The sequence below is a fragment of the Megalobrama amblycephala genome, linkage group LG19, assembly GCF_018812025.1.
Source record: "Megalobrama amblycephala isolate DHTTF-2021 linkage group LG19, ASM1881202v1, whole genome shotgun sequence".
Taxonomy (NCBI): domain Eukaryota; kingdom Metazoa; phylum Chordata; class Actinopteri; order Cypriniformes; family Xenocyprididae; genus Megalobrama; species Megalobrama amblycephala.
Window position 1 is genome coordinate 16,571,856 of NC_063062.1, and position 20,396 is coordinate 16,592,251.

The window sequence follows — 20,396 nt, forward strand, 5'->3', positions numbered from 1 at the left end:
CATATTATGCTTTACTGCATTCTGCATGGTTATGACAGGGTGTTAGATCTAAATGTAACCACAATATCTTTGTATAGTGAATTTTTGAGAGTAAAATCTTCAAGAAACATCCACAGTCAGCTTATTTGCATCTACAGAAATAAAATGACAGGCAAATCATCTCCAGGCTCTTGCGGTTCAGTACCTGCGGCATACAGGAGGGGGCGACGGATAAAGTGGGAGACACACACCCATCCAGCGGCACAGCAGAGAGAGACTAGCCAGCCATAAAGAAATGAGGAGAGGATAGAAATGAAATGAAACGAGGAGAAATAAAGGATGAACGTAGGAAATAAATAGAAGGTTTGAGAAAGTGTAAGTGTTTCGGAAGAGTCAAAGATTTCATAGTTTATTACTGAAAATACTGCAGGAAACATATTATGAAGAGACAATATTACTGCAGTAATGCATTAAATAAGGTTTCATGTCTTCTAAAAATGCTAAATATTTTCTTTCAGGGGTCAGCTTTATAAAAAAATTTAATAAATATTAACAAATTAATACAAATTAATATTAACGTTTAGTACACGTTTTGAGAGTAAAATTATCAAGAAACATCCACAATACGCTTATTTGCATAATAATGGAGGCAGATCATCTGTAGACGCCAAATAAACAAATAAATATTATTTATTATACATTTAATATGTATTATTTAAAATTTACTACTGAAACCGAGTAGTACTGCAACATACAAAAGATTTAGGGTTCATTTATATTCATAACCCTAATTACAACCAGGGGCGCAACTGCACATTTGCTGAGAGGTATGCAAGATCATGGTTGCATGGTGTTGACACACAACAACACAAACAATAATTTTTATCCATGCCTTTATTGAACAGAACTTGTGATAATAATAATAATAATAATAATAATAATAATAATATTTTACCAGGATGACCCACAAATGTTTTTTAAGTGTTGTGGTTGTTGTTCGTGAGTCCTTGTTCTTTTCACTTACTTTTTTCAAAAGATTAATGGGATGAAGACATAATTATATTTTTGTATGTTATTATGTTAACTACATTGTGTTTTGTCTACTTGTGACTTTAATGAATATGACATTGAGCAATTGATATGATCAATTAATCCAGAAAATCCAAAGGATTCACATTTTCTCACATTTTTCAATTTTCTTGCCACTCTATATCCCCTAACCCTCACAGAAAACTTCCTGCATTTTACTGTCGATTTAACAATTAATTACGATTGATTAATTAATTACGATAAAAAAATTATTAAAATTAACTTTATTAATGCACTTGCCCCGCCCCAAACCTATGTAGGTCATCTGATGAGGATCTGACATCGCCCTTCAGAGCATCTCCATGTACACTACCAGTCAAAAGTTTGGAAACATTACTATTTTTAATGTTTTTGAACGAAGTCTCTTATGCTCATTAAGGCTGCATTTATTTCATAATAAACACAGAAAAAACAACAATATTGTGAAATATTATTACAATTTAAAATTATGGTTTTCTATATTAATATACTTTAAAATATAATTTATTCCTGTGATGCAAAGCTGAATTTTCAGCATCATTACTCCAGTCTTCAGTGTCACATGATCCTTCAGAAATCATTCTAATATGCTGATTTAATACTCAGTTATTATCAATGATGAAAACAGTTGTGTTACTTAATATTTTTTTGATACCTGTGATACTTTTTTCAGGATTCATTGATGAATAAAAGGTTAAAAAGAACAGCATTTGTTCAAAATATATCTTTTCTAACAATATAAATCTTTACTATCACTTTTTATCAATTTAACACATCCGTGCTGAATAAAAGTATTAATTTCTTTCAAAAAAAAAAGAAAGAAAAAAAATTACTGACCCCAAACTTTTGAACGGTAGTGTATATTGTTACAAAAGATTTCTATTTTAAATAAATGCTGATATTTTTTAACATTGTATTCAAAGAATCCTGAAAAAGAATCCTTAAAATTAACATTATTAATGCACTCGCCCCACCCCAAACCTATGTAGGTCATCTGATGAGGAGGAATATAATACAAGCAACAACTCACTATGCGATAGAGCTTACAGAATGCAGTTAGAATGCCCATAAAACTCAAGATTTGAGCAAAAATGCCCCTTATTGAGTTGTCATCTCATATTTATTATATGAGTTAAGCAGTATCACAAAAGTAACGAATTTCAATATTACACGAGTGCTGTTTTTGTCCAAAATGCAATACTTATTTTATACAACAGTTCAATAAGTTTGTGTTATTTAAGACAAAATATTGCTGTTTTGTTCAATTTTGCCAATGAAACCCTAAAGACAAAGCAGAACTGTTTGTCTCCATGCAGTACACTGCAGTGTTTTATTTCTGAATCTGCGTTTTGAACATAACAAAAGTGATTCAGCAGACCATTCATAAAAGACTTGAAGCGGCGCTACACACAGACCGACCGGTGTATGACTTCAAAGACTTCCAGTGTCGTGATATAGTTATGCTTACCAATTTCTTGTTATTCACATGGACATCGATGTCCTCATTTTAAGACACTGTTTTTCATTTTCTTTTTTACGTTTTCTGTTCTGCGCCCCAGACCGCTTCCCTCCTCTGTCCATTTTGGACATGTGACTGTGCGTAACAGAGCATTGGCTCTTATCGAAATGGTGAACAGTTGATATCACTTGATATAATAAAATATATAATTTTTTTTTACTAATTTCAAATGCTAAACAAACATTATTTTTCAATAAACATCATTTTAAAATTATAATTTTTTTCATTTTATTCAAAAAGATTTAAAAAAAAAAGTTTTGGCACAATGGCGCCCCCTCCGTGCGGCGCCCCTATGCACTGCATATACTGCATACCCCATTTTTGCGCCACTGATTATAAGCAATACTAATTGTGATGCTTGACTTAGCAAACACCGCTAACAATACAAGTGTATACTAAATCTCCATTTTGACAGCAGGGAAACGTGTCTGTGTGTCTCTTTCACCTGTTTGTGAGGGTCTGGCCTCTTCTTTATAGTGTTGGTATCTGTGTCTATCTCAAATATCAGTAGAGGCTCAAACTCACTCTGACACAGACAAAACAAACATGAGAGAGAGAGACAAGTAGAGAAAGAGAAATAGAAAGTAAAGGGGACAGACAGGGAAGCAAAAAGAAGCAGGGCAGGCGTGTTAAAGATGCACACTGGGAAAAGCAGATCTAATGTTAAAGGTGCATTCAGTAAGTTTCCATAGTAAGTAAACATAGTGATATCTATCAAATACAAGATATATAATGCGATTCATTTTATTTATGTGTAAACTTAATTACTGAGTGCACCTTCATAGCATGTTAGCAATTCAAACAGATCAGAAAAGCAGTTTTAAATGGAAATAACTTCAAATCATGTTAATACATTATGCAAAGTTCTAAAGACTAATACTGGCATTTGTTAAGGGAAGTGAAAACAGTGAGAAAGGAGATGGAGGATGACGCATGATCCGAGCTTATTGGCTCTTACCATGAAAAGGGCGGAGTCATCTGTGTGAGTGGACCGTCTGGAGGGGTACAGACTCTGGGGTGGGACAGTAATGCTTATGACTATGGAGTCACTCACTCACACACACACAGCAGGATGAACTGATGGATAGGGGGAGGAAGTGAATGTGGGGGAGGAAATTTGAAGATGAAACTTACCTCGCTGTCTGTTGGACTGAGCTTTGTAGGGCTTGGAGTTGATTTATGCTGAAAGTACAAAGACAGAAAATTATCTTCCGATGATGGTGGTAGCATCGGACATATTTTGGGAGAGTTTCTGACTGGGATTTAGATGTGAAAGATCAAACATCGCCCTTCAGAGCATCTCCATGTACACTACCAGTCAAAAATTACTATTTTTAATGTTTTTTAATGAAGTCTCTTATGCTCATTAAGGCTGCATTTATTCCATAATAAACACAGAAAAAAACAATAATATTGTGAAATATTATTAAAATTTAAAATTATGGTTTTCTATATTAATATACTTTAAAATATAATTTATTCCTGTGATGCAAAGCTGAATTTTCAGCATCATTACTCCAGTTTCTGTGTCACATGATCCTTCAGCAATCATTCTAATATGCTGATTTGATACTCAGTTATTATCAATGTTGAAAACAGTTGTGTTGTGCAATATTTTTTTGGAACCTGTGATACTTTTTTCAGGATTCATTGATGAATAAAAGGTTCAAAAGAACAGCATTTGTTCAAAATATAAATCTTTTCTAACAATATAAATCTTTACTATCATTTTTTATCAAATTAACACATCCGTGCTGAATAAAAGTATTAATTTCTTTCCAAAAAAAAAAAAAAAAAGAAAAAAAAATTACTGACCCCAAACTTTTGAACGGTAGTGTATATTGTTACAAAAGATTTCTATTTTAAATAAATGCTGATATTTTTTAACTTTGTATTCAAAGAATCCTGAAAAAGTATCACAGGTTATAAAATAATATTAAGCAGCACAACTGTTTCCAACATTGATAATAAATCAGCATATTAGAATGATTTCTAAAGGATCATGTGACACTGAAGACTGGAGTAATGATGCTGACAATTCAGCTTTGCATCACAGGAATAAATTATATTTTGAACTACATTAAAATTGAAAACCATAATTTTATTTGTAGTAATATTTGACAATATTATTGTTTTTTTCTGTATTTATTATGAAATAAATGCAGCCTTAATGAGCATAAGAGACTTCGTTCAAAAACATTAAAAATATTAATGTTTCCAAACTTTTGACTGGTAGTGTATCTCAATGTTAATGTTTCTTTTTCAAGTCCATCATTTGATATTATTGCTAGAACTTTTATTATACTAATATTAAATTGTATTAACTACTGGCAAAATTTAAGCAGCTTAAAACATGATTTAAGAGTGCTGCAGAGACGACATATTTTTGTAGAAAAAGTTGTTTTTGAGGCTACTAAAAATTATGCCAATAGTATTTTGGTAAGCCAAAACCTGGAAACAAGTTACATCGCCCTGAAGTCAATGAGTTTTTATAAAGGGTTTTTGGTCAAATGCCAGAAATAAGGTCTGTGGTTGTCCCTATGTGACGTTTTGACGTGTTGTTTGGTGTTCTTTGTAGTTCTTTTTCTGCCGCTCTCTGTTTTTACTTTCACTTTCGTAGGATGTACTGATTAGTTCCCTCTGTTGTCAGTCATCCAAGAGGAGCGGTTGAGCATGCTGACGTCAAACTGTGATTTGTGACTGATTCGCCACCGGAAGCCTGGGAAACTACATAAAGGACACTACATAAGACTTGAGCTGTGATTGTGCACTCTGTTTTGTTTCATCTTTATTTTGAGTTATCAGTTTTATCAGCGTGTTTCAGTAACCATGTGAACCAACATTATCTTGCCGACCCTATTTATTTTTTTTTTTTGGTATTTATGTGTTTGTGCTGTCCTTTGTAATATTTTCTAGTAAATAATTATTTTCTTTAATCATTTCCACATTTTGTTGATCATGGCACTTAGAAATAAACAAAGTTACACACTTCTGCCCCTCCCGCTTGTGTTATTCACTCTCCCAGTGTTAACAGTAGAACTTGCCAAAGAGTGGTTTAATGTTACCCTTCCCACTCCCTAGACCTTCAAAGCCAGGGAAGGGTGAGGGTCGTAACAGTGGTCAAACACAACAAGCTCAAGATATTTTCACGTTTTACTCTACGACTTAAAATACATCAGTAAAACCCCCTTGTGATTTTTTTTTAAAGCTTGTCTTGAAAAAGCGGTTGCTAACAAGAGGCTAAATGGGACTACAGAGGTTGTCTGGGGCATTAAACATCATCTTCTCAGTAGTCTGCTTTTAGAGACTCATTGTGCACTCTTGCAAACCATTCAAACTCAGACTTTTCAGGGGAAATGTTTTTAAGTAAAGTTATCGGAAGGGTTAGTTCAACCAAAAATGAAAAAATTGCCATCAGTTGCTCACCCTCATGTCGTTCCAAACATCTTCCAAACACAAATGAAGATATTTTAAATGAAATCTCAGAGCATTTTGTCCCTCCATTGACAGCTATGCAAATACTACTTTTGTACTTTCAAAAAGTTCATACAGAGATCGTAAAACTAATCCATATGAATTGAGTGGTTTAGTCCAAATTTTCTAAAGAGACTCCATCACTTTAAATGATGAACAGACTGAATTTAGGCTTTTATTCACACATAAACATTGATCAGCGAACATTAACAGAAGCTCAACCACACTTGCTTGACGCGCGAAAACAAACCTCATTTGTTCTTGTGAAAACGCAAACATGCTGTGTAACACACAAGAATGAACCTCATTGGTTCTCGCATGTCAAGCAAGCAGGCTTGAGCTTCTATTTACCATATCTGACGTGTACAGTGACGAACATATGTGAATGAGATATGTGAATAAAAGCCTAAATTCAATCTGTTCGTCATATAAAGCGATCATGTGTCTTCAGAAAATTTGGACTAAACTGCTCGATTCATACAGATTAGTTTTACGATCTTTTTATGAACTTTTTGAAGCGTCAAAGTGGTAATTGCATAGCTGTCAATGGAGGAACAGAAATCTCTCCGATTTCATTGTGTTTTGATTTCATGTGTTTTGAAGATGAACAAAAGTCTTACAGGTTTGGAACAACATGAGGGAGAGTAAATGATGACAAAATTTTAATTTTTGGGTGAACTAAATCTTTAAGAGTGGAGACGTTAAAGTCATGCGACCATGGTGTAGTTCATTAATAGACTACCTTTAACTTTTTACTTCTGGCAATTTTTACACTTTAAAATTCATCAATTCATCAGTTCATTTTTGAAGATTCTCATGATGAACAAAACATGTAAGAATCATAAACTTTTGTTTGTCACAGACCTTATTTTCTGCAATAATCCCAAAAGTTAAAGGTGCTACAGAGGATGTTTTCGTCGACTGAGAAACCAAAGACTGTTACTGAGTTTTTGAAATGAGTGCATGCGTAAGAACAACCCCCCTCCTTCACAGCTCATTTCGAGGGAACGCCTCCCAAAACTCGTGCACAAGTATTGGAACATGAGTGTTTGTTTACCACCGGCATCGCTGTGTCGTGTTAGTGGATTCATTATGTCGGACTCACCGCGGGTAACTCATAATCTGTAGTTGTTATTCCTGTCTCCTGACAAAAACATTGCATGCGGCGCCTGAGGAGTGTGGAAAGTTACTGGAGCGCGCAGCCGCGCTCGTCTCTCACAAGGAACGTCATGGCAGTGATTGACAAGCCAGAGGGCCAATCGTTTACGCGATGATCGCGTAAACGATTGGCTGATGTTTTTAAGGCCCTACCTCGTGCACAGATGATGTATATTGATATTATTCCTTTCAGTGCACCTAATAAATAGTCTTTTATCAGTTAGTAAAGACAGTTTCAAGTAATATTACAAAAATGTATAAAACAAAACATCCTCTGTAGCACCTTTAATGGCAAAATCCTATTGGGATTTTATTGAGGGAACCAGGATGACGCCAACTTACGGCCTGCAAAAATATGTAATCACTGCAGCTCTTTATTTGGCTAATACATTTATAATAAATTGTGTGTCAGTACCTTGACGTAATTCATCACCACATCTCTTTGCGCTGGTCTTGTTTTATGTCTCTCTTCCTCGTACCGCAGTGCCGCCAGCTGAGCTTCTCGTCTTATTCTCTCCACACCACCACCAGAACCTGACGCCACACCAGCAGACCGCTGATAGACAGAACCAGAGTAAAACCACAAGGTTTTGTTTTGATTTACTGTATCATGAGGTGTATATCTACAAAGACTCTTACCTGGTTATGAGTGTATGAAGACGTGACCGCCGTATCTGACCCACCACTGAAGAGAGAACAACTGTTAGTGACAACACAGATGACATTTTATTTCTCTGTTAGACTTGATTCTTTTGCTCTTCTGAACTTTTTTTTTTTTTATTTTTTTTTATGTATTTTTTGCCCCTGTAATGTTATGTTAATATTTTATGTTATTTATATTATGATTACATGTATGTATATATATATAATTTATGTACAAATATATGTATAAAATTGTTATGACAGTGTCACTTGGTCAGTACCGGTTATGTAAGGAGGTTTGGCGTCTTGGGTCATCAGTTCTTAAGTCTCTGGATGGGCTAGTCTTCATAGGTGAACCCTAGAAACAAAGTTATCATAAACCCTGTTGATAACATCAAAGTCAGAACTAACATGATCAGCCATTAAGTACTAATACACACCTCTCTGGTGATTCGTCTTTCAATGTAGGCCATAAACTGAGAGCTGAGGCTGACTGGATCTGTCCCTCTACGGCTCCGCCCATCCTCCTCATCATCGTCCCCTGTACAGCTGTCAATGAAGTCTATCTGTTCAAGCTCTGCTTCCACTACAGAAAGAGACAAAGTGCTTAAAACCATGGTAAAAATCACTGTAATACACTGCTTCTCATGGGTTATTATTAGAGATGCACCGATGTATCGGCTGATTTTTGATCAATTTACAACCATTGGCATATCGGCTATAGCATGAAAAAGGCTTATTAATTAACTGCGTGAAGGCACTGAGCTGTATAATATCCGTTGCATAATCCAAGATTAATCCATAATCTAATATTCCTGCTGTGCTGATATCTGCATTTTAATGTTAATCAAACAACAAAAAGACAAAAAGGATTAAAGGTGCCATCAAATGTTTTTTTTACAAGATGTAATATAGGTCTAAGTTGTCCCCTGAATGTGTCTGTGAAGTTTCAGCTCAAAATACCCCATAGATTTTTTTTAATACATTTTTTTTAACTGCCTATTTTGGGGCATCATTAGAAATGCGCCGATTCAGGTTGCGGCCCCTTTAAATCGCGCACTCTCCGCCCCCGGAGCTCGCGCTTGCCTTAAATAGTGCATCAACAAAGTTTACACAGCTAATATAACCCTCAAAATGGATCTTTTCAAAGTGTTCGTCATGTATGCTGCATGCATGCGTCGGATTATGTGAGTATTGTATTTATTTGGATGTTTACATTTGATTCTGAATGAGTTTGAGGCTATGCTCCGTGGATAACGGCTAATGCTACACTGCTGGAGAGATTTATAAAGAATGAAGTTGTGTTTATGAATTATACAGACTGCAAGTGTTTAATAATAAAAATAATGACGACTCTTGTCTCTGTGAATACAGTAAGAAACGATGGTAACTTTAACCACATTTAACAGTACATTAGCAACATGCTAATGAAACATTTAGAAAGACAGTTTACAAATATCACTAAAAATATCATGATATCATGGATCATGTCAGTTATTATTGCTCCATCTGCCATTTTTAGCTATTGTTCTTGCTTGCTTACCTAGTCTGTTGATTCACCTGTGCACATCCAGACGTTAATACTGGCTGCCCTTGTCTAATGCCTTTCATAAAGTTGGGAACATTGGCTGGCATATGCAAATATTGGGGGCGTACACCCCGACTGTTACGTAACTGTCGGTGTTATGTTGAGATTCGCCTGTTCTTCGGAGGTCTTTTAAACAAATGAGATTTATATAAGAAGGAGGAATCAATGGAGTTTGAGACTCACTGTATGTAATTTCCATGTACTGAACTCTTGTTATTTAACTATGCCGAGGTAAATTCAATTTTTGAATCTAGGGCACCTTTAATATGTATAGGGCCCTATGATTTCCGCGACACAGAAAACGCGTACGGAATCATGGAATCCAGTCATAAAAATGGAATTTAGGCTACTGTACAAAGAGGAATGTCACGGAATTTGTCAAGTTTTGATGAATAAATAAAAAGTTGGTCAGTACACTTAAATAGCAATATAGACTAGTGTCTTCGAATATTGAGCTGCAAAAAGACTATTTAAACATGAATCCTGCCTGTTCTGCGCATCTCATTTAGCCTACCTCTCTCTCTCACACACACACACACACACACACACGGTGTTTTTCAGGCTCTGCTGCCTCACTATATGAGGACATGAATGCATTAACTGCATCTCCAGAGTCAGAGATACATTACCAATTTTACCTTTTAATTTGAGAAAATCTATTGTCATATCATAATCATACAGAAACTCGAAAGTCTTTGTCAACCCGTCAAAATAAAAGTTCAGTTTAACTTGAAGTATAACAGAAATATATTACTGTTGTACAATAGAATTTAGCTGTCCCAATGTAATAATAATATATGGATTAAATTTATACGGTGAAGAATATGCAGTGTTATTTTACATTTGTTTACTGTATTTCCGTTTCTGAAAACTGTTACACCTACATAAAAGCGCTGCTTATTTCATATGTAGGCTATCTTTGTTCTGTTGTATTTATGTAGGCCTGCTGAATGATAGATGGATCCAATCTATGTTCATTAGAAATTATGATGATGCAGCAATAAACTAGCTAGTATAACTTAATGCATGGATAACTTTGCTGATTTAAAACATTATCTATTTTAATGACAAACGTTAATGACAAAAATAAGAGAGCAAGTGACAAATATCGGTATCGGCCAATAATTGTTAAAATTGGTATCGGTGCATCCCTACTTATTAGAGTTTAGTGTCTAAACTATCCATTTCAGAAGTGTAGATGTCGTCTCACATGTGCCATTGGTGATGTGAGACCCCGTCCGATGATCCTCACGTTCTCTTTCTCGATCTCGTCTCTGTCTTTGCTCTTTGGTGATTTCTGCCACTCTCAAAGGCAAGTCTGACAACTCGTCTGAAGGCTTTAACAAGGGATAGATGGGGAAAAGGCAGAACAGATTTAATTAAAAATAAAATAAAATGAGCAATACATAATGGAAAATAATTGGATAGATTGGAATTTTGAGTGACCTGAAAAGCACTTGCCTCATTTCCTGACCACCTCTTGTCGCCACTGTCCACACTGTTAAACCCAGAGTCCAGAGCTCCATACGGCCGACCGGAATACAAATCCTCTGCACTGAGAGGAGACAGACCAGAGAGAACATCATCATCATGTCATCATTTTGTTCCATAAGGAAAAAATGCTTAGAAATAGTCTAGTAAATGACTGAAATAACTTTAATATGCAATTAATTTCTAACACTCATATCACCCTACAGGAGATAAAATACAGTAAAAATGACAAGATATTTTACAATTTCTGTAGAAATGTGAGTGGTGTTTACCTGGGTGATGCTAAAGTGTTAGCATCTTTTTAACACGTTTCTTACTGGGCCAAATGAAAGAAGCCCACTCTCTAATCTTTGTAAACTTCATTTTCTATATTCATTTTGGGTCCTTCTTTCCGTGCAAGTCTGTTTTGTTTTGTTTTGTTTTATTCATTTCACTTCATTTCATTTCCACCAAGCAAAAAATAATCTGATTGTTTTTTAATGACTCAAATCAAAGAAGCCCATTTTCTTCAAGTCTAAAGTATTTTTCCCCCCAGCATTTTAATTAATTAATTTATTTAACTTTACATTTATTACCACAAAATGATCTGATTACCTCTCCTAAATAAGATTTAAGTATCGTATGAACATGTTTCCGCGATATAAATTTCTGCCACTTGAGAAGTTTGATGTCCACATCATTTTATCTACCATCATCCGGTGTTGCTGCAATCTCTCCTCTCTTCATACCTTCATTGCAATCAATCCAATCTTTTATTCAGTCTGTGTTTTTTCCTTTCCCTCCCTTCTTATCTACACAATCGGCCTGCTCTGTGTCCTCTGAGAGATACAGCGATAAACACTGGCTCAAATGGATGTGGGTACAAGTGAAAGCCAGGGAGTAGTTTGATCCACATTATGCCCACAAAACTCAGTGATATAACGTGTTCTCACCAGGATCCGAAGGGCAGTGGTCTCTGTCGTAGTCTGGAAGGTCTGATGCTGCTTTACAAGCCTCCATGTTCAGATATTTAAATATATGGATCTTTCCCTTTATACAGATCTGTAGGAAAATGCAAAACACATCAATAAACATGGTCCTCAGGATGTGCAACCTCTCAGAGGTGCTAAAGGGGACCTATTATGCCATTTTTCAAAGTTTTAATTTTGATTTTGGGGTCTACTAGAATAGTAATGTTCAAAAAACACACTATTTTTCACATATTTGACATTTTTGTAGCACCTCTCTTCCCAGTCTGTCAGTAACGCTCTGTTTAGTTCCTGTCTCTATGAAGCCCCTCCTTCTGAAAAGTGCAATGTGCTCTGATGTTGTGATTGGCCAGTCGCTTTGAGAGGGTTTGGGAAATAGGAAATGAGATTCAACACACTACTGACTCAACTCAACAAAGGCCTCACCCCTTTTTTACCCATATGCCTTGGGCGGGAATTATTTAAATGAGGAATATTGTGACGTGTTCATTCCCAGAAGAAAACTCAAGACTGGAACATGTACAAAAGCATAATAGGACCCCTTTAAAAATATCTCAAAAGGCATTGAAACAGCATTCAAAAATCTCAAAAATCATAAAGTGACCTATTTCTGAGTAAAACACGATGTAGATCAAAACAGGAACATGCGTTACCTGTGCAGGTGGGCTCTGCAGAGGATTGTTGTCCAGAATGATGCTCTGAAGGTGTCTGAGATTGCGGTAGCATACAGGGATTGTTGTTACCTTGTTGCAGGAAAAATCGAGCCGGACCAACGGCAGCTCAGCCAACTCTGCAAACCAATCAACACAGAAATGACACAATGCATCAAAAACATCACTCATTTCATACAGGTGGAGGTGCATGCGTTTCTGACCAGGAGGCAGGCGAACGAGGTGGTTTCTGCGGATATTGAGGTCACGTAGAGCTTCCAGCTGACCGATCTGTGGAGGAAGTGTCTGGATCTCATTACAGCTGACGTCCTTGAAGAGACAGAGAAAAAGTTGATAAGTAATGTGCGTGAGTGAGAGAAAATGTGAAGATAAATTTCAGAGCTCAAAAGAGAGAGCTGGTCCACACACACCAGTTCAGTGAGCTGTCTGAGTTTGCCCAGATCCTCCGGCAGCGATATCAGCTTGTTATTGCAGGCGATCAGAACTTTGAGCGGCAGTCGGCACAAATGAGCGGGGAGAGTGGACAACTGGTTCCGACTGCAGAAAGAAAATGAGAACCATGGGAATCAAAACCTGCAGGGCTCAAAAAATAGATTTAAGAAAATGTCAATGATACCTTCCTGTGAAAAACTTATGGTTGCCAAAGAGTTCTGAGTGATTATAAGCATGTTTTTTTTAAATTAAAACTAAAACTATTAAAAATAGATTGTCATTAATTGAAATATAAATATTATATAAAAATATATAAGGGTTAATTCACACAAAAATAAAAATTCTCTCATCATTAACTCACCCTCATACCATCCCCCATGTATATGACTGTCTTTCTTCAGATAAACACATCCAGGATGGCATGAGGGTAAGTAAATAATCAGAGAATTTTCATTTTTGGGTGAACTAACCCTTATAAAACAGTAATCTAGAAATGTTGCTTGGCAACTAATCAAAATAAAATAAGCTGAAGTATTAAAATCACTCAAATTAAAAAAAGCTAAATAGAAATATGAAATAAGAACTAATAAAGAAATGACAAAAGCACAACAAAATTACTAATAGGTTAAAGTTAAAATAAAAATATGTTAAAAAATAAAAGCCAAGTGACCCTTCACCAGGAGTTTGATTGACAGGCGATCTAACCAATCATAACGGCAAATTTGCCATTTTGTCTGACAAAGCAGTCATATTAACGTAGGTGGACTTGAACTTGAAAAATGGTGTGTACTGACATCTTTCCGTGATTAAAACAACATTCCTTCTGATGTTCATTCATGTTTATTTGATGCTATAAAATGAACTAGTAGGAAGAGATCATCGGTTTACGAGTCGTTTGAACTGAGGTGTTACAGCAATCTGTCACGACACATTCAAGAGCCACAAAATGGTATTTATAATTTAAATTTCTTTAAAAATGACAACATTTGAAATTTGAGACTTTGTTTCATATCAAAAGTAACCTGTCCCGTCTTGTCTGTCGACGCAATGTCAGTGTCCTCTTTGCTCTGCGATGCATTTTTTACTGCGTGAGAACATGTGTGGTGAGAGACGGCATGGCTTGTCGGACATAACAGTAACTAAAGGGGGGGCGGGTCTTTGCGAATGGTCAATTCAAAATATGACATACTATAACAGTAAAATAACACTAAGTGGATGTGGTTTCTAACTGGTCTAAGTCAAAAGAGCCCACAACTTAGTGTCTCTAGATATTGACTTTAATGCAAGTGTGTGGGATTTTTTTGCCCATCTTCCAGGCGAATTTCATGAGTCGGATCGCTTAAAGTAATAACACACCTCATACACTTCTAAAAAGCCAAACAATATGAAGTGTAATTATGTCTGACACACAAACAGTGCATGACTCACTGAAATAGAACTTGGGTTGGATATTTGGTTGTTCAAATACCAAACCATAAGTGTAAGCAATAGTAATAGCGATGTTTGCCCTAGTAAACACGTCTAATTAACACTTGCTGTGCACCAACTGTGAGTAAAATAAGGGTTTGGTGAGTAATTGTACTAAGTAAATTACAATGAGTTCCTTGTTAGATGGGCTTTTTTGGAATTGCAAAATAACACATGGTTTAAAATCTCATAATCTTCTCAAATCATAATTCATAAGAACAAATTGATTGGATTTTATCATCTGATCTAAAATTACATGAAAAAACAAATGAAAGAGATACAAACAAAAGAAACTAAAAAAAAAAAAAAAAGATCAGTAAGTTGCACGTCTTGTGCGTCTTCGCATGTTTAGCTCGTGGTAACAAAGCTGGCATTTGGCTGTGGTTTTGTTTTTCAAAATTGAGTACTGTAATATAATGTTATGAATGTGGTAACTATGGACCTGATATTTAGGTAGGTGAGGGACTGTAGGTTGACCAGACTCTCTGGTAGTGAACGTAGGCAGTTCTGGTACAGGTTCAAATTCTCCAGCGACACAAACATGCACACCTCCACCGGCAGCTCCGTCAACCTGTTTCGTGACAGATCTAAGGGGAGATAGTGGATAGATAACAGAGAAAGAGAGAAAAAGAGAGATAGACAAAAAGACAATATGAAACGGATGTCTGGCAGGAGACGAACTGCACACCTGTCTTTGGTTTCGCTCATGTAAAAGCGTGTTTGACGAGCTCTTGGCTCATTCCTGGACCGTTGTGCTGGAAACAAGTCTCTGAAAACCTTCTATAACCTCTGCTCCACTTTCCTGCAGGTAAATGAAACTACACTATTATATCAGTATTAGACCAAATATTTTTTATTACCACAATTGATCTGAACTGGCCAATATTGGAAGCATGATATATTAAGGCTCATTGCTGAAAGCCAAAATGGCCAATCACATCTGACACCAAATGTACATTTCCACCTATCTGTGTAATATTTCATAAAAAGTCACGTAGAACATGCAATCTAAAGTATGTGATCTCATAGTTTCATAGCTGCTGACCATCATGAACCCCTTATCTGCTACAGATAAAGGACATTTCTATTGCACTTTTATTATCCAGGTCTGTCCAATCAAAATCATTCACATACCACTTATTATGGTCTATGGTTGCTTTCAATAGTCAATGAAAAATACATGATATTGTCAAATTGCTTTATGTGCACACACTAGTGGAAATACAGAATGTATAGACAAATTATATAAAGTATCAATTTATTATACTTCTGTTAATGCAGCTACAATGCAATCATCCGAACTGCATCTGAAATCTGAATTAGATATAGTAGTAACAGCACTACTGGTGCACACATAGTACTTGGTTGCTGCTTGTCGCAACTTTTTGAAAGTCATTTCTCATTTAGGGGTAAACAAAGTGTTTATGCATCATGATTTAGGATCTTTTTCAGAACCAATCCAGAAATCATCAGAAATACAAGTAACTGGGTATATTTGCATGCACAAACAACACACATTCTCAGACTTTAAACCCAGAGGACAAACACTTATGAGTAAGACCCCATGACCACCAAAAATAGCTGCCAGGCTAAAAGCGAGATAAGTGTCCATTTTTCTGTTCTGGCTTACATGAAAGAGGCCAGTATCTTTACTGGTGCTCAAACACTCATTTCAACATCAGACAAGATTCTGGGCCTAATAATAGTAAAGCATAGAGAGAGACGTCAGACAGGAGATGCTGAACATTGAGGAAATTTCAGACAACACATGGCAGCTGTGATCGTTTGCGGATGTGTTTAAAACTTAGCTGTGGTTATTGTTAGAGTGCTCAGATCTGGTTTAGCTTAACAGAGAATGTTCACATTTTAAAGGTGCCCTAGAATCAAAAATTGAATTTACCTTGGCATAGTTGAATAACAAGAGTTCAGTACATGGAAATGACATACAGTGAGTCTTAAACTCCATTGTTTCCTCCTTATATAAATCTCATTGGTTTAAAAGACCTCCGAAGAACAGGCAAATCTCAACATAACACCGACTGTTATGTAACAGTCGGGATCATTAATATGCATGACCCCAATATTTGCATATGCCAGCCCATGTTCAAGGCATTAGACAAGGGCAGCCAGTATTAACGTCTGGATCTGCGCACAGCTGAATCAGAGCCGTCGCCATTTTAATTTTTAAACACTTGCAGTCTGTATAATTCATAAACAACTTCATTCTTTATAAATCTCTCCAACAGTGTGTAATGTTAGTTTTAGCCACGAAGCACAGCCTCAAATTCATTCAGAATCAAATGTAAACATCCAAATAAATACTATACTCACATGATCAGACGCATGCATGCAGCATGCATGACGAACATTTTGTAAAGATCCATTTGAGGGTTATATTAGCTGTGTGAACTTTGTAAATGCACTGTTTTATAGTTGAGAGCTCGGGGGGCAGGGAGCACACGATTTAAAGGGGCTGCAGCCTGAATCGGTGCATAGTTAATGATGCCCCAAAATAGGCAGTTAAAAAAATTAATTTAAAAAAATCTATGGAGTATTTTGAGCTGAAACTTCACAGACCCATTCAGGGGACACCTTAGACTTATATTACATCTTGTAAAAACTGGTTCTAGGGCAACTTTAATGCAGAGGTAAAGTAGATGAGAGATAAGGTAGATGAAATGAACTAATTTAATAATTGATGATCTTTACAATGAAACAGAATCAACACTGAACTGACTACAGCTGAACAAGGAGACTATTTTCTTTTATAGCTGCTGTTCAGCCGAAATGAACTCTGCTTTATTGAATCATTTTCCTGTTATTACTGTAAAGCTGCTTTGAAACAATCTGCATTGTATAAAGTGCTATAAATAAAGGTGACTTGACTCGAATGCAAGTGCAAATATTTACAATGTATTCAACATTAATAAACTTATAATATAAAATTAACCAATAACATATCACTACAATTCCAAGGCGATTATTGTGCCATAAAGACACAGTGAATACTTTCCATTTCAATAGCATCTCTGATTTACGAGAATAAACTATTTAGAGCTGCCCCCGACTAAAGATTTTTCTAGTCAACTAATAGTAATTCATTTAAGCGATTATTTGACTAATTGCGCGTTTGTATCAAATAAACCATATAAATCATAATAATGAGCCTTTAATTGCCATTATATAAAATATATAACCTAATCAGCGATCAAACGCATGCATACAGCTTGCAATAGCGCACCGGCAAACGTCCTGATTATGAATTTGGTGTGAAAAAACAGAAGAAGACTGTCTGAATATTTTAATAATTTAATGATAAACTAGTGTTTTGTGTGTTTTCGACTGCAGAGATGAAGTTGACAATGCTGACTCATCTCCGCAGTAGCTAGTGGATGCACATTTCATACGGATTATAATTGGAGGATATTTGTTTTTAGATTTGAATCAGTTCATTTAAAAGTAGACATTTCAAGCTTTTTTAAATAGATATATTTCTCACGTCTGTGTGAGGTAAGTATATGCAGAGTTTTGGTTCATTTTTGTGAAGTACCCATGAGACCAAGATGGCAGAAAGCGCATCCTTTAGGTTTTCATTATTTTACACAAGCACAACATTTTGTTGTTATTGCGAGTTTACAGAAATAAAAGCAACTTACAGTTTCGAATGTTGATTTTTCTTTATCTGTATGACCAAAAATGATTAAATATTTTAGATTAAATGCAAGTGACCGCACCGGCAGTAAGTGCACTCTCCACACAAACACTTGGATATGCTCCAAATAATAGCGTACATTTATCTAGGTTAACGTTAGAGCGAATAGACTCGTAAAGTTGCTACTACTTACAAGTAGTAGTAGTTTCAAGTGATAAGCCATATTTGAGTTTGATGGATGGTGAATGATAGGCAAATGTTTGGATTTCCCTACATTAACGATTTGTCCATCACAGACTGCGTTATTTCGCCACTTCCTGCGACTAACCGACTAATACCAATTTTGTTCGACTAAGCCTCTTCTCGTCGACTAATAGTTAGTTGACTATTAGGGGGCAGCCCAATAAACTATTATAAATTATGAGAAAAAAGTTTTTGAATCAGTTAATTGAAACTGACAGTTCACAGAAATCATTTGATTGAAAAACAAAAAACAAAAACAAAAAACAAAACTATTTTCTGAATCTAGGGGAGAGCGGGGTAAGTTGCCACACTTTTCACACTGTCTAACATTTACTGAGCACCATACATCACAATGGTATAAATGTCATACCGAATGAAAGAAGGAAGTCTTAGGCACATAATTGTATTCAATACATTTTCATATCTTATCATTACGGAGTTGTAGACTGTTGAATAGACAATGTTCACTTGTGACAATTTGCCCCATCGGCGGGTAAGTTGTCACACTAGATTATCTAAAAGTAAGAACACAGCTACTTAATTGTTATTATTGATTTTAATTTTTAAATTCAAAGTATTCAAAAGAATTTGGAAAACAATTATTTCAATCCAAACAATACACATTTCAATCAAAACATATTAAGTGGCAAGACCACTTAACTTTAGGGCTGTCAAACGATTAATTGCGATTAATCGCATACAAACTAAAAGTTTAAGTTTGCCTAATATATGTGGGTGTACTGTGTGTAATTATTATGTACATATAAATACAAACACATTCATGTATATATTTGATAAATATTTACAAGTATATGTATTTATTTATATTTTTATATAATTTATATTATATATAAATACAAATATTTTGGACATAAATAACATTTCTCTTAAATATATACATTAACTTGTGTGTATTTATATATGCATATTAATTACACACAGTACTCACACATATATTATGCAAACTCAAACTTTTATTTTGTATGCGATTAATCGTGATTAATCATTTGACAGCCCTACTTTACTTTGAACTTCAAACTCAAACTGGCACATAGATCCATGATTGAATGCTGCAGATAACTCGCTTAACTTAACATGTTTAACCTCTGAACAAAACAGATGCCCTGTATCTGACTAATCAGTCTCATTTTCAGAGTCACAATTCTGGCACACATAAATTGCCTGGCCTGAGGTGCAAGCATCATGGGCCCATTTGTTGCATTTTACACATTTTACCCAGGTCTGTTTTGGACGACTGTCCGTATTGCTAGATTCAGCCTTATTCTTTTCTATTTCTAGTTGCTGCTTCACTGGCGTGTCAGTAAGAATTGCTTATTTGCGTCGTTTTCTTCCTTTGCTGGCTGGGTTTCGGTTGCCTGGCAAAGCCAGACTGATATATCTTCTACAAGATATATCAGTCTGGTCAGTCCACCCTCTGTCGCGATTCGAGTCAACTCCAAACCGTACCGTGCAATCAGATTCGTTTATTTCAGTGACGCAAACAGCGTCACTCTTGCGGCGAAAATCCCTTCAATATCAACAAAGATTGCGCACTGGGGACCCGAGAGTTTGTTCTATTCAGCCGTGAATTCAGTTTTAAATGACCAAAAACACATTAATTATTTACTTTTCGCTGTTGACTCTCTTGTCGCTTTGCTAACGTCATATCCGCCCTTCTCTGATTGGTTTACTCCGCTTCCTGTTTGCTCGGATTTGCTCCGCCCTAGAAATCGAATTGATTCAATGGCGACCAGACTCATCCGCTGGTACAGTGGTAAGGCTGGATTTTCCAGGCAAGGGTTTCGGGGGCCAGTCGTCGACCACATGTGACGACTTGCCCCAAAGTCATTGAGACAACTTGCCCCAAACTGATATGTGTGCTAATGTTGGCTAAATCTCAAGGTTAGCTCAACATAGTATGTCAGCTAAAGTATCAAAAGACACATTATAGTCTCCTCTATTTTGTGCAAAATAATAATTTTTAACATTCGTACCTAACAAAGTTGTATTGCATAAAATTTAAAGTGCAAATGTTTTACTTTTT

At 35.8% G+C, this 20,396-nt stretch overlaps 1 protein-coding gene across 1 annotated transcript in view; it reads right to left on the reverse strand.

Annotated features, from left to right (window-relative positions):
• lrch3 (leucine-rich repeats and calponin homology (CH) domain containing 3) overlaps positions 1-20,396 on the reverse strand; it is a 45,709-nt gene that overhangs the window by 11,774 nt on the left and 13,539 nt on the right. Inside the window, 16 exon segments of the mRNA XM_048169175.1 lie at positions 185-256; positions 3,012-3,092; positions 3,525-3,578; positions 3,701-3,748; positions 7,614-7,754; positions 7,838-7,883; positions 8,122-8,198; positions 8,281-8,426; positions 10,639-10,765; positions 10,890-10,983; positions 11,852-11,876; positions 11,879-11,960; positions 12,541-12,677; positions 12,762-12,867; positions 12,969-13,095; positions 14,900-15,044. Of these exon segments, the coding sequence (XP_048025132.1) occupies positions 185-256; positions 3,012-3,092; positions 3,525-3,578; positions 3,701-3,748; positions 7,614-7,754; positions 7,838-7,883; positions 8,122-8,198; positions 8,281-8,426; positions 10,639-10,765; positions 10,890-10,983; positions 11,852-11,876; positions 11,879-11,960; positions 12,541-12,677; positions 12,762-12,867; positions 12,969-13,095; positions 14,900-15,044 (1,508 nt within the window).